This window comes from Phaethon aethereus (genome assembly GCF_964289735.1).
Source record: "Phaethon aethereus genome assembly, chromosome: 1".
In the NCBI taxonomy this organism is placed as follows: Eukaryota; Metazoa; Chordata; class Aves; order Phaethontiformes; family Phaethontidae; genus Phaethon; species Phaethon aethereus.
In genome coordinates, this window is record NC_138575.1 from 58,617,526 (window position 1) to 58,629,737 (window position 12,212).

General features: G+C 49.6%; 2 protein-coding genes across 2 annotated transcripts; one reads left to right on the plus strand and one right to left on the minus strand.

Annotated features, from left to right (window-relative positions):
- Positions 1-3,481: 3,481 nt before the first annotated feature.
- On the minus strand, positions 3,482-7,635 carry POLR2F (RNA polymerase II, I and III subunit F; the record flags this gene model as incomplete). The annotated part of the gene is made up of 5 exons (XM_081998045.1): positions 3,482-3,675; positions 5,345-5,416; positions 7,060-7,190; positions 7,357-7,426; positions 7,616-7,635. The coding sequence occupies 5 exons, from the start codon at positions 7,633-7,635 to the stop codon at positions 3,585-3,587; spliced, it is 384 nt and encodes a 127-aa protein (XP_081854171.1). The 3' UTR covers positions 3,482-3,584.
- A 167-nt stretch (positions 7,636-7,802) lies between these two features.
- Positions 7,803-11,178, plus strand: LOC309403727 (UPF0193 protein EVG1; the record flags this gene model as incomplete). The annotated part of the gene is made up of 6 exons (XM_081997974.1): positions 7,803-7,983; positions 8,257-8,319; positions 8,710-8,889; positions 9,347-9,481; positions 10,677-10,777; positions 11,074-11,178. The coding sequence occupies 6 exons, from the start codon at positions 7,803-7,805 to the stop codon at positions 11,176-11,178; spliced, it is 765 nt and encodes a 254-aa protein (XP_081854100.1).
- Positions 11,179-12,212: the final 1,034 nt, after the last annotated feature.

A 12,212-nucleotide genomic window follows, 5' to 3' on the forward strand; every position in this document is an offset into this window, starting at 1 on the left:
ACTGTGATCAGTGCCACTGTATCCCCCTGCTGATATGACTGTCAGATGCCCTTCCTGCCACCCTTAGCTATGGATGACTTATCCTTGTGGTGTCTGAAAAGATCATGTAGAATGTTTGCTCCTTGTACGCATGTAACCTCTTCCAGCTCTGCCCCCTTATTTATGCAAGTAGCACCTTCCTCCCCCACCTCCCTTTCCCCAGTCTCTATGCTGTCCTAGCACCATTAACTCCGCATTAAACATATGGAATAATAAACTTAAAAGTTTCATTTTCATGTGTCGGGGGGTTTTTTGACCTCTTTCCTGCAAGGTCTCTGTTTTTTCCCCCCCAGTAAAGTGTATGATGGGTCACACCACCACCACACAGATTCTGTGCACAGCCTTCCTCTGCCTGTCAAGAAGAGGACACAGGCGGAACTCTAACAGGCTTACCAGACTCCTTCACAGAGATGAAACTCATCTTCTGTTCACACCCCAGCACCAGCCATTTCTTCAGTGAGAAATGTAGTAACACTGATCCTGTTCTTCAGCTACGATTCAGCATGTGCAATTAAGAGCAGCACTGTTTTGCATGTGCTTCACCCAAGAATTTCTTAGTGTGATTGTTAATGCTCTCCATAATAGGAGTGTGGGGTTTCTCATCTTGTTCCTCATCAACCAGGTGGCAGACAACATACCTTTAAAAAAAAAAAACCCTCCCCACATACACAAACTTGTGTATTTCAGAAGCAACCATTTCATTAGTTTCTCTGTAGAAACTCAAGCCCCCGGCCTCTCACCTTCCACAAGCAAGAACCTAAATACAAACACTCACACACAGAGAGTGTATTCAAGAATAGATGTATACACCTTTTTACTTATTGAAAAAGATATCCTGGGTGTAGTCAGGTCCTGGCAAGCTATCTGAAGCTGTTTGGAAAGAAAATGTACAGCAGGTATCGGTCTGCTTAAGAACATCTCCCAAAGCCAATGGTAGTAGCAAGGTAGGATCCCAATTAACACAGAGACTCCACAACAATTACAAATTGATTTCGAAGGGTTTCGGTGCTGACACATGTGATCAATCCAGTAAGTTTGTGTTCACCAAGCACTTTACGGGTCAGTAGAGTAAGCAGGACGTCTAGGAACTATGGAACGGTTCAAAGCTTTTTAAAAGTCACAGCACTATTTGGATGAAATCCTGTATAGGGCCAAGAGCATCAGCAAGCAGAATCGCTTAATGGATCTAACAACAGTGATGCCAGCTGAAGAGCTCCATGCAAAATAGGACTGTTAGCCATTCACTGAAGAGGAGGAGAAATCTCCACCCCAAATTACAGGCTGTGGGAAGAGTCCAGAAGGGAATGACTGCACTGCTGTGCAGGTCAGGAGCAGACCTGGAGGGATGAAGAAGGGAAGCCATGGTGGAGTTCAGAGTAGGAGAGCTGATCACAGGGGTGGGAGAAAGAAGGGACATGGTGCGGATGAACAGAAGAGTAGGAAAAGAAAGTTCTTAACCACACACAAGTACCATTCTCCAGCTCTTCAAAAAGCAAATTAAGAAAGTGAGTGGGCTCTGCCCCAATTATTCTCTAAGGGGATGCCTCTTATCATCGAGGAGAGTCCTCACAACTAAGACAGGTCTGAGAAAGCTGCTGGTAATAGAGGGGTTAACCACTCCTCCTGCAGCCTAGCAGGAGCTGGCGCGGCATCCTTCCCTATCCCTTTAATCGTATCTGATACAGATGCAAGGCTGGGGAGGGGAGGTGGGTAGGGAACAAAGAAGCCATTTAAAAAAAAAAAAAAAAAAAAGGACAAGAAAACGACCCCCGCTCCATGGCGGACGCCAAAACTGCTGCACAAAGGCACCATTTCAGGGCTGAAATTTCACCGCACCAACGTGATTAAAGGATTCCATGGAGGGTGGGGGTAGAAGGCTGAAGGCCACAGTGCTGCAAATTAACCTTTTCTTGGTAAGGATGGCCTAGACCAGGAAGCACTTGTGTTCCTCACAATCAGCCCCCTCCCTACACCTGCAAGCATCTCCACATTCCCTTTGACGTGTCATTTTGCCCAGGGATCCACTTAGCTCTTGCATTCTCATCTCCAAAGCCAGCCCCTCCTGTGCACATCATGAAAGGAAGGATGGACAGGTGCTTTTACAGGAAGCAGTAAGAGAATGACATTCATGGCTGGTTACATGAGCTGAGTTCCCAGGCAGGTGGATCTAAACTCCCTTTGGGACATGGATGCTCACCTGCAGGCAGCGACCACACATACAGCATGGAGAATGGATGCTTTATATACACAAGTGTTAAGACAAACTAGCTAGGAAGATTCTTCCCAGAGCAGTACAAGGACAAAAATCAATGTAAAGTAAAAACCACATTTACCTTCCCTCTTCTTCTCTGAATAAAGAGAAAACAAAAACTCCAGGGGCACTTTCTAAGAAGAAAATTTGGAAAAAAAAACCCCTCAATGTGTTTTACATAAGAGCTCAGATGTTCCTCATGCAGAGCAAGAATCTTGGAGCACAGAGAAGATCAAGAAATGAAAACCAGGTAGCGGCTGGCTGGAAGCCCTTGCAGATTGCAATGCATCTACCCAACTCACCTTGATTTGAGCAAGGGGTTACAATTTTTGTCCTCCCTGCACATCAGAGGTAAGAGTGCAGGTACCTTAAGGAGACAAATCACCAATCTTTCATCACAGTACAGATTAAAGGAATGCTAGGGTTTAACTACTGTTGTGCCACTATATGGTCCACAGGAGTGCATACGGCTGAGATGGCTGGAGAGCACCCACAAGCCCAGGACCATCAGTTCCACCACGTGTCAGAGAACAGTCATAAAAGGAGCAAGTGTGGCAACAACCTAAGACTGCTGAGCTGGTGGGACTGCGAGTGACAACCCTGCTTCCGGCTGGGGCAGTGCCACTGAAAGGGGATCCCCACCTCTGATAAGCAGCAGGAGCAGGGAAACAATAGGCGATTTGATGAGAGCTGCTCTACGATACTCCTGAGAAGCCCCACAGCCAGCCCTGGCCAGAGAGGAAATTGGGGGTTTCCACAGCAACCTGCTGAGGGCACAAAGGCCCAACTGTCTAGGGAGAAGCAGTGGAGGTGTCTCAGCACTCCCGTTTTAAGAAGGAACAGGGGTGGAGGGATGGAGTCTTTCTGAAGCCAAAGTACCTGCAAGCACATTTTTGTACAGCAGGAGTTGAATTGGCTATCGGGCCTATAACTGGGGAGGAGTGGTGCTGGAGGAGGAGGAAGTAGTTACCCCAGTCTTTAGCCTAGCTAAAAGGTACGGCCTTTGCAGTTGAAAAAAAGCTGCAAGAAAAGCATGGCACTTGGCTCCCTAATCTTATTAATATAGCCCATGACACAGAAAAAATAATGACCAAGCTGGTAGAGAGAAGTAAGAAAGTCTTCTGTTGGGCATGTAGGACCAAGAAGAAAGCCAAGGTGGGAGCAAAAAAAACATTAACAAACAAAACCACATTTACCTTAAAATGGGGAGATTTATAATTTATTTACACAAATATAAACAAAAATAGAAACATCTCTGGAGACAGAAAGAACCAAAACAATGGCTGGAAGCTGATCAGTCTGTGATAATTAACTCATCCACGCCCCAGTCTTCATAGCTCCCATCTGGCAGGTAACGACGGATGATTATGGGGATCTTCCGTGCTCTGAAGGGAGGACAGAGAAGTGAACAGAAATGCTGGAGCCTTCACTATACCACTTCAGCAGGCAATGGGAACTGTCGTGCTTAGCAGCTTCAGTAAGCTCATCAGGTTTAACTGAGAGATCTGTGTAGCACCAGTGATTTGGTATTATATCGTAGAGGGAAGTCCAAACAACCTTCTCTCTTTTGTAGGTGCAAAGCACTGAGCACCCTTAGAGTTGAAACAACCAAAGACCTACAGAAGGTCAGCCCTCTGTACTGTGTAGGAAGTGAGCCCTGTGATCTGAACCCACTGTGAGACAACACCGAGCATTTAACACAGATATAGGGGGAAAAAAATAAAAATCAAGGGACTTGAACAAATCCACTTTGTTTGACGGAAGACTTTTCCCCACAAGATACTACAAAAGCAGCAGAATTCTGAGAATGTTTATGAAAAAATAATATTTACAGAGTGTTTTGCACCCTGAGAGCATCAGTTACATTTTAAGGATACATGAAATAGGGACTATTCAAGGACCCAAACCTCATACAGCTGGGGTGGAGCACAGCATCTGCTAACAGTGCAGATGGAACAGTGGTTCCAATTAGAAAGCAAGAAAATGCTGAATACAATTTAACTTAATGGAAGTAGATTTAAGTCAGCAGAATGTAATCAGTCTGGAATCTAACCAGGGCATCAGGTTTCAGCCGTATCAGACTTGAAAAGTAACACAACTTCTTTAACGATCACATTCAGGGCCATTGTTTTTCCAGTAGCAAAGTAGCTCTCTCTTGCCATGAATTGCAACTGAATTTTGGCACAGAACAGGATGCCACTATACTTTGTCACACCCTGACTTACTTTCTAGAGCACATGCTCAGACCGTGACCAGAAGCAACTCAGACTGAGCTTGGAGATCTGACAGGAACATGACCTAAGGAGCTTCTGGCAATGATAAAGGAAGCTGTAATAGATATAAAGTCTGCAAGAGCAACTGCAATGCAATGAGAAACTGAGGGAGCAGCAGGACAATTCAGTTCAAGAGCAGGGACTTAATTATTAATGGAGTCCAGTTGCTCTCCCTGAAGGATACCTGCATGTGATCTAGGTCACCGACCATGCAGGCAACCTGTGGGCCAGCAGGGAGCTCTGCTGTGGAAAGGTGGGCCTGTAAATGGTCATCCAGAAGCTGCCTCTGCTACAGTCAGAAAGGATTTATTTATCTTTCTGTAAGCAGGTGATGTGTCTCCCTGCAAGCACAAGGGTGAGGGAAAAGAACATTCTTCACAGGGTCTCCACACCACCAGCCTGAGCCTTATATTTTGCCAGCATTTCATTTGAAGACAGGTCTGTTCAGATGGATGCTTCAAATCAGTTCCATTCAGGGAATTAAACTGATTCCAGGAAGATGAGGACCTTGAGTTCTCATCACAGAAATAAAGAACATTTGGACTCAGAAGTAAAAGAGGTCAGAGCACTTCTAATCATCAGTACTTTGCACAAGCAACTAGGATGGGAAAGAGCAGCTGCAGAGAAGTCCCAAAGTGAAAAAAGGGAAGGCAACTGCAGTGCTCACAGTTAACAAGGGAAGACAAGGTTGTCTTGGAATAAGCTACTAAATGCTGGAATGAGGATAGGACTGCTGGCTTTGTGGAAATCAACACACTCGCTGCCGAAGTGTGGGACTTACTTGAGTTCTTTCATGGCAATCAGCAAGGGGTCTGTCTCTCCTTCCAACTCCACCATCACAGGGGCACACATCCTGGGACAGAACAACAATCATTTGAGAGAACACACAGAGAAGGAAGAGGGACAGCTAAGTACATGCCTACCTATGTCACCTGGACAATGGCCAGCAACATAGAAGTGTGGGACACCACCTTGGCAAATCTGATTTGCTCTGTTAGGCACTTCAGGAAGAAAATTCCCCCAAGTGGTTAGACTGAGCTTTTATTTCAGTGTTGTTCTTGCCTCATTCATCAGCCTCTGCTGACCAGCTGATGCTCAAGGGCTGGTCAAATCCATACCCTTCTAGTCACCCTCTGCTGTACTTAAACATGAGGAAAAGAGTAGTTCTAAAATTAATCCAGTAAATAGGGTGGAAACACTGTAAAATGAGCATGCCTCCTACAGCTCTAGCACATCTCTTACATTCTGATTTGCTCACACCTTCCAGGCTGTTTGAGGGAGAGCGAGGAGCTGAGTTTAGGATGCGCTCTACCTCTAGGAAGAAAAAATTAAGTATTTTGCAGAGGGTTCTAACAGCAGAGCAGACATGGGTGATGGTATCCGCTGTTAGACAGCGGCGGCAAAGAAAGTTCACATTATGCATGGATAAAGCCACTGGGGGCTGCTGCTGGCCTAGGCTGGCTAGCTAGGTTGGCTAGCTAGGTTGGCTAGGCTACCAAGCACTGAAGGCAGAACAGGTAGGTAAAGCAGAACCAGGCGCCAGAGTGTTTTGGATTAAAGGCCTGGCATGGGCCTATCTTGCCGCACCCATTTTTCTGGCCTTCCACCAGTTGAAAGAATGTGCACAAAATAGCTTCACAGAGTGAAGACGGTGCAATGAATAGATTGACAAAGTGATGATTAAGGAAAGATCTGACCACCACCTACAAGCTTCTAAACAGTGTAGAAGAAAGGCACTGTTTTGAGGGTGGATATAACCAAGATGAAACTCAGCAATGTGCTTTCAGACAAACCTTGCCACAGCCTTATAATCTTGCTTATAAGGCACTTTTTCAAAGAGCGCAAAAACATTTTTATATGTATTATTAAAACAAGTCTGGAGAGGTAAATGGCTAAAGTTGAGAACAGCCAGCCTTAAGAGCACATAAAAAAGAATTGAAGTGGTATTACCTATTATAAATGAGGCACCACTATTCCAAACACTTTAAAAGACTTACAGCTTGTCACAATGCAACTGCACTTCAAACAGAGTTCAGGCTGGCTACTCCATTCCCAATTCCTGCAGCCCTGTGGTAACAACTGAAGACATTCTGGAGCATCCCTCACTCCAACCTTGGCTTTCGTAAACCAGTTCTGAGCCTTCCAGCCCACATTGGTTCCATTATAAAACGCACAAATCAGGATCAGCTTGTCACATTCCCCCCTGCCCCCATTTTGCCTGTGACCTAGGAAGGTTCACTGCAGCTGCTGAATGCCGCCCTTTCTAGGCACAAGTACCACAGTCTCAGCCATGGACAGACACAGGGAATTCACATGCAACTAAGAGCTCTGTGGTCCTGTACTTCAGTGTTGAACCAAGATGTCGATCCACAAGCTCAGCAGTCATGTAAGGGAATACATGAGATCCAGGAGTTTTTAAGGAAGAAGGAAAGCAGCTTTAAGAGGGAAAGTAGAAGCAGCTGTGGTAATGCTTAGGATATAGAGTGAAATACTCACGCTATTTGGAGGGCACGAGTGCCCAGGACTCTGGCTCGCTCGTATTTGGTCATGTAGGGTGTAGTGATCCGCTTCTGGTTCGCCTGCTGCCGCTCTCCCGAAGGGAGAATTTCCACGTTCTCCTGTCCCTCCTGGGGAAAGCAGACCAATGCTGCCACTTGGCTGTACCCACCAGCCAGGCCCCGCAGCGCTGGGAGATCCCCCGAGGCCTGCCCAGCCCCAGCCACTGCCAAGCCGGGCCACCACACAGGCCTGCGGTACCAGCAGAGCTTGCCCAGGCCAGCCGGTTCCACCCACCTCCTCCGCGTTCTCCAGGTCCTCCAGGCCCTCATCCTCCTCCACATCATCGAAGTCGTCCCCGTCAAAACTGCGGGAGAGACACGCACGTTGCACACTAGGTCGGGCCGCCCCCGGGCTCGCTCGCTCGCTCGCTCGCTCACCCGACCCGACCCGACCCGACCCGACCCGACCCGACCCGACCCGACCCGACGCCCTAGGGCGCGGTACGCCGCCGCCGCTTTCCCCTTGCCCACCCCCCGGCCGACCCCGCTCTCACTTGTCCTCGTTGTCAGACATGTTGACTCGCCACTGCCGTCCTGTCCACCGGAAGTAGGAACCACTTCCGGGTTCCCGCCGTGACGCTACCGGACGTGCCCCAGCGGCGCCGTTCCCATGGTGACGCCACGCCGCGCTGCCTCCGCCCGCCCGCGGCTCCGTTACCTCCCGGGGCGCCGCTCGACGCTATGGAGACGTCGGAGCGCCGCGACGTGACGTCGGCGCCGGCGGCAGCCGGGCCCAGCGGGAGGCGAGGAGGCGGCGGGGTGCCGGGCCGCGACGGGATCTCGGCGGCGGCACGGGGAGGCGGCGGCAGGCGCGCTGCCGGGCCAGCCCTGTACAGCCCGGGGACCCGGGAGCTGCTGAGAGGTAACGCGGAAGCGGGGCCGGATGTTCGGCCTCTCCGTATCCTGCCGGAGCGCCGGGGTCCGGCCCGTCCTGCCCCCGCGGCGGCCGCTGCAGGAGCGAGGGGAGCCGGGCGGGCCCCGGCTTGGGTCTCCTGAACCTGCATCTTCCCTTTCGGGTTTGGGTTGTGAGGGGGGGACGGCCCCGCGGCGGGTTCCCTAGCCCGTCCCCGCTGCCGGCAGGGAGGTGTGGAGCCCCCTGGGGCTTCCGTCTTCACCCATACGTTATGTTTTTCAGCGATGATGGAGGAGTCGAAGCTGACGCGTTTCCAGAGGCGACACCTGATGGACTGCGTGAAGCGTGAGTGACAGCCCTCTCGCTCTCCTGCCCGCTGCTGTGCTGCGGTGAAGAGCTTTTGCTGTTCACCATGAGACGGGGGCGTTCGCCCACAGCCTGCTTGGATGGGCAAGTGCTTTAAACCAGCAGCATGGCTGCTGCTGACAAGCGGGGACGTACGGGGTGAGGCGTCCTCAAGGGTCATCCAGGGAACAAGACGCAATGGCGTGACTTGAACCAGAGTCTGTCTCATGTCAGCACGTACCAACAACCAGGGTGAAATGTCTGTGGCACCCAGGGTCTTTACTTGTGGTGCTACAGCAGATCAACAGGCAGATCTGCTGGTGGTAGCCCGGACATCCATCCAGGCTCCTTTTCTGTCTGACTTACCAATATTTTTGGTTTGTTCTCCAGGAGGAGATACTTTGCCCCTCCAGTGCCACCCCACGTCCAGCAATGAGCCAGTGCCTACAGCTTTCTCCCCACCAGTCTGTCAGCAGAGCAGGCTTTCAGCTAAACCACATCTCCGACCAGCCAAAGTCTGCCAGGCAGGAGATGCCTACACCCGAGAGAAATTCAAGCCACGGGCAAGGCGTAAGTTGGCAAACATCACTAATAAATAAATGATGCCGCCTGGTCCCTCTCTGCCTCTTATGTCCATCCCCTGTCTGCAATTTCAGCAGTGGCAGGGAGTATCTTAATTCTTCTTCATCCTCATGCTGTCTTCAAAGATGCTTTAGAAAGAGATCTCTGAGGGAACATCTACTGTAAGTGCAGGCAGATACAGGTGATAGGGACGCACACAGTCCTTGTGTAAGATGGGAGCGCTATGTCATTTTCTAGCTTATCAATGTGAATCAAACCTCTGATGCCAGTTTGGTTGGCTCTTCACCACAGGTATGCCTGTGTGGTGCTTGCACAGTTCAGTCTGGGGATGGGCGGTCGTTAACATAACACTTCCTCTGGCATCATTATCAGGGAAGCAGTGTGTCCAGTCTCCTCCCTGAGGATATAGGCTGCTAATCATTTATTTCCCCCTTGGCATTCACAGGAGATTTGGAAAAGGAGAAGCAAAGGCTCCAAAACATCTTAGCAATGGGGAAGGATGCGGTGGAGCACAAGGTGAAGCAGATGCTGGTTCAGACAAAGGAAGAGGAGATACCTGAGCCTGACCGGTTTGAAGAACGTATGTCTTTACATACCCTGGAGGAAGGCAGGCAGGAAGCCTGGGAAGCCAGCTTCCTCCGAGGGCTGGGGTGGCAGGCTTGGGGTGGCAGGCAGCGTTGCCAATAACCCTGAAGCTCGTTGTGGAAGGAGGCACAAAGCCCAGTTTCCAAGAGAAAGGTCTTGCTGCTGTGACGCTGTGAGCCAGCCATCCTTGCAGAGCTTATGCTGCAGGGGTTTGCTGGCAGATTCAAGCTCCCTGGGCTGCCCACAAAAAGTGAACTCCGCTGGCAGGGGAATACCCTAGGGACACGCAGGGTGACCTGGGCAGGAAGCCCAGGTACTGCAGGTCTTTTTTCCAACCAGCGTAACTCAATATAGACCAGGACACTTGCCAGCCTGACCTTGGTTTGCACTGTTTTCTTTCACTCCAAGATAGAGCAGTTACACTAGCAAAGCTTAAATGTTGAGCAGAATTTTAAGCAGTGATGGACTTTGGCCTGCAGGGTATTCTGGGATGGCAAACCCCTGCCTACTAGCTCTCTGTGCTTGACTCTTCAACGTGTGTGTACACCCCAGCCAGCCCTTCACTAGCCACGGCAGCACAAAGATGGATGACACTAGAATAACATGTACAGAAGGGGTGCTTTGGTCCCTGCTGCAGGGAAGCTAGTGCAGCTGGCTTCACACATGCTTTGTATCCTCTAAAACTTGTGGCAAGCAGAGTCTTGTCCTTGACACATCTGAAATACCCATGTACTTTGTACTGTGGCAAGATATAGACCAGCTGGCTGCAGGTCTATGCTGCAAAGTGGCAGCTAACGTTCTCTGCCGCTGCTGGTCCTGGTTGCGGTCACTGGGTGAGGCATGTCAAGTAATGAACTTCAACAGCTTTAAGCAGGTTCTGTCTCCATCCACAGACTGGTTAAATTGCCCACAAGAAACAGAGAATTGTCTGTACAAAGAAAACTAGAAAGTTACTGTTCCTGCAAGATGGGGAGTGGTAAGATGGATAGGGGGTCATTTCCCACTGTGTAAGGGACTACTGAGGTATTTTGATGACACTCACAAGATCAGTGTTACAGCAGATATCCCCCTTCCCCTGGCAGGATGCTGTTCAAGCAGAGCTAGGAAATTGCGGGTTCAGATCTAGACAGAAGTGTTTTCTTGCCATTCGACTGAATCCTGTTTCCACAGTGTTTTCTCTCATCTGTCAGTGGTGAATGAAGTTCAGGAGAGGAAGGAATTCCTGGCAGAGATGGAAGCATTAGGACAGGGCAAGAAGTATCAGAGGATTGTCCTCACTGAAATCTCAGAGGTATGTGAGGGCCCTGGTGGCATTGACTGTACAGTGTGTGGAGGGAGTCCCTAGTGTCAGAGACCTTAAAGCAGTCTCCCTTCAGTACCTGAATGGGGAAGGAGAAAGGGCAGAGAACTGAGTGTTCCCCTTCTTGTGGCACAGGACAGGCATGGAGGTTTTCAGCTTTTTTTTCCATGTCTGCATGTAACTTCATCAGGGAATTAGAACCTTTGTTCTTGGGGTTGGTGAAAGAAAGGGAAAAAAAAAGCCACCAGCATTCTTCCCGCTCAGCCCTTCCCCTTTGTACTTCGCAGAAAATGCGTGAGATGGAGATCATTGACAAAAAGAGAAGTGAGGAACTGCGAGAGATCATGACAAAAGACTTCCCTGCTGGGAACAAATCCAATCCCCACGACTAGGCCAAGGTAAAAACACAAGTGCAATTTGTTCCCACCTCTTCTTCCCAGACTCTCGGCATCGGAGTCTCAAGGACTGGTCTGCGCCTGTGCCCAAAGAGGGGGCAGCACCACCTGTTGCCTAAATCCAGAAAGCAGGAGCAGTTTGTACATAACTAGTAACAGAAAAAATCTGTTGTAAAATCCTCCCCATGTGCTGATTCGCTTCTTGCTCAACAATATTCAAGAGATTAAAACACCTAGCAGCAGCTACCAAAACATGACAAAGCAGAGCCTCCTTTCACCTAAGAGTATAGCAATCCACCGATAGAAGTCTCACTCCTTTCCATCCACCCAGAGGTGGTTTCTCATGACAGCACAGTGCTAAGACGCGTGTTGCCACCCACATCTATGACCTGCTCCTGTCCGCACGACTCTGGGAACAGCTGTGCTGGCAGGTGGCGGCGGGGAAGATGCAGCCGCCTGGCCTTGCGCAAACACAAGCCTCCAGCATTGCTGCAGGTCAGCACAATTGTCTGCATCAGCAAACTTCTTGGCAGCAGCTGAACAGGGCAGGCGCTCAGGAACACAGCTGTGCTGAGGAGGGAGAAGGGATTTCAGCCCAACATACACTGCTCTCTGCTGCAGGCCTGCTGTGATTTTTTGGTTCCTGAAAGCATGGTGTGCTGAATAGCCATCGGTCTCCCACAGAGCCTGGAAATGTCTGTTTGCTCACCTCACACATATCCCCACCTCTGTCCTCCAGCAGGCTGAAGCATGATGCTCCACTATTCCTGCGTAAATCCCAGCACAAAGTCCACCTCCCAATTTCCTTAAGATCCCATCATCTGCTGCTTAGCAATACTGTCATCAGCCACTCCCCAAAGCCAGGCAGCATGCCCTGTCCCTGGGACAGCGCGAGTGCACAAAGGAATCAGAAACCTAAGCCATGATCCATTTTTAAATCCAATGTTTCTTTTATTTCTGTTCAGGTGAATGGAAGTCACAGAGTTAGTACAGTACAATTTACAAATCAAACTTCTGACTGGGCGTGGGGC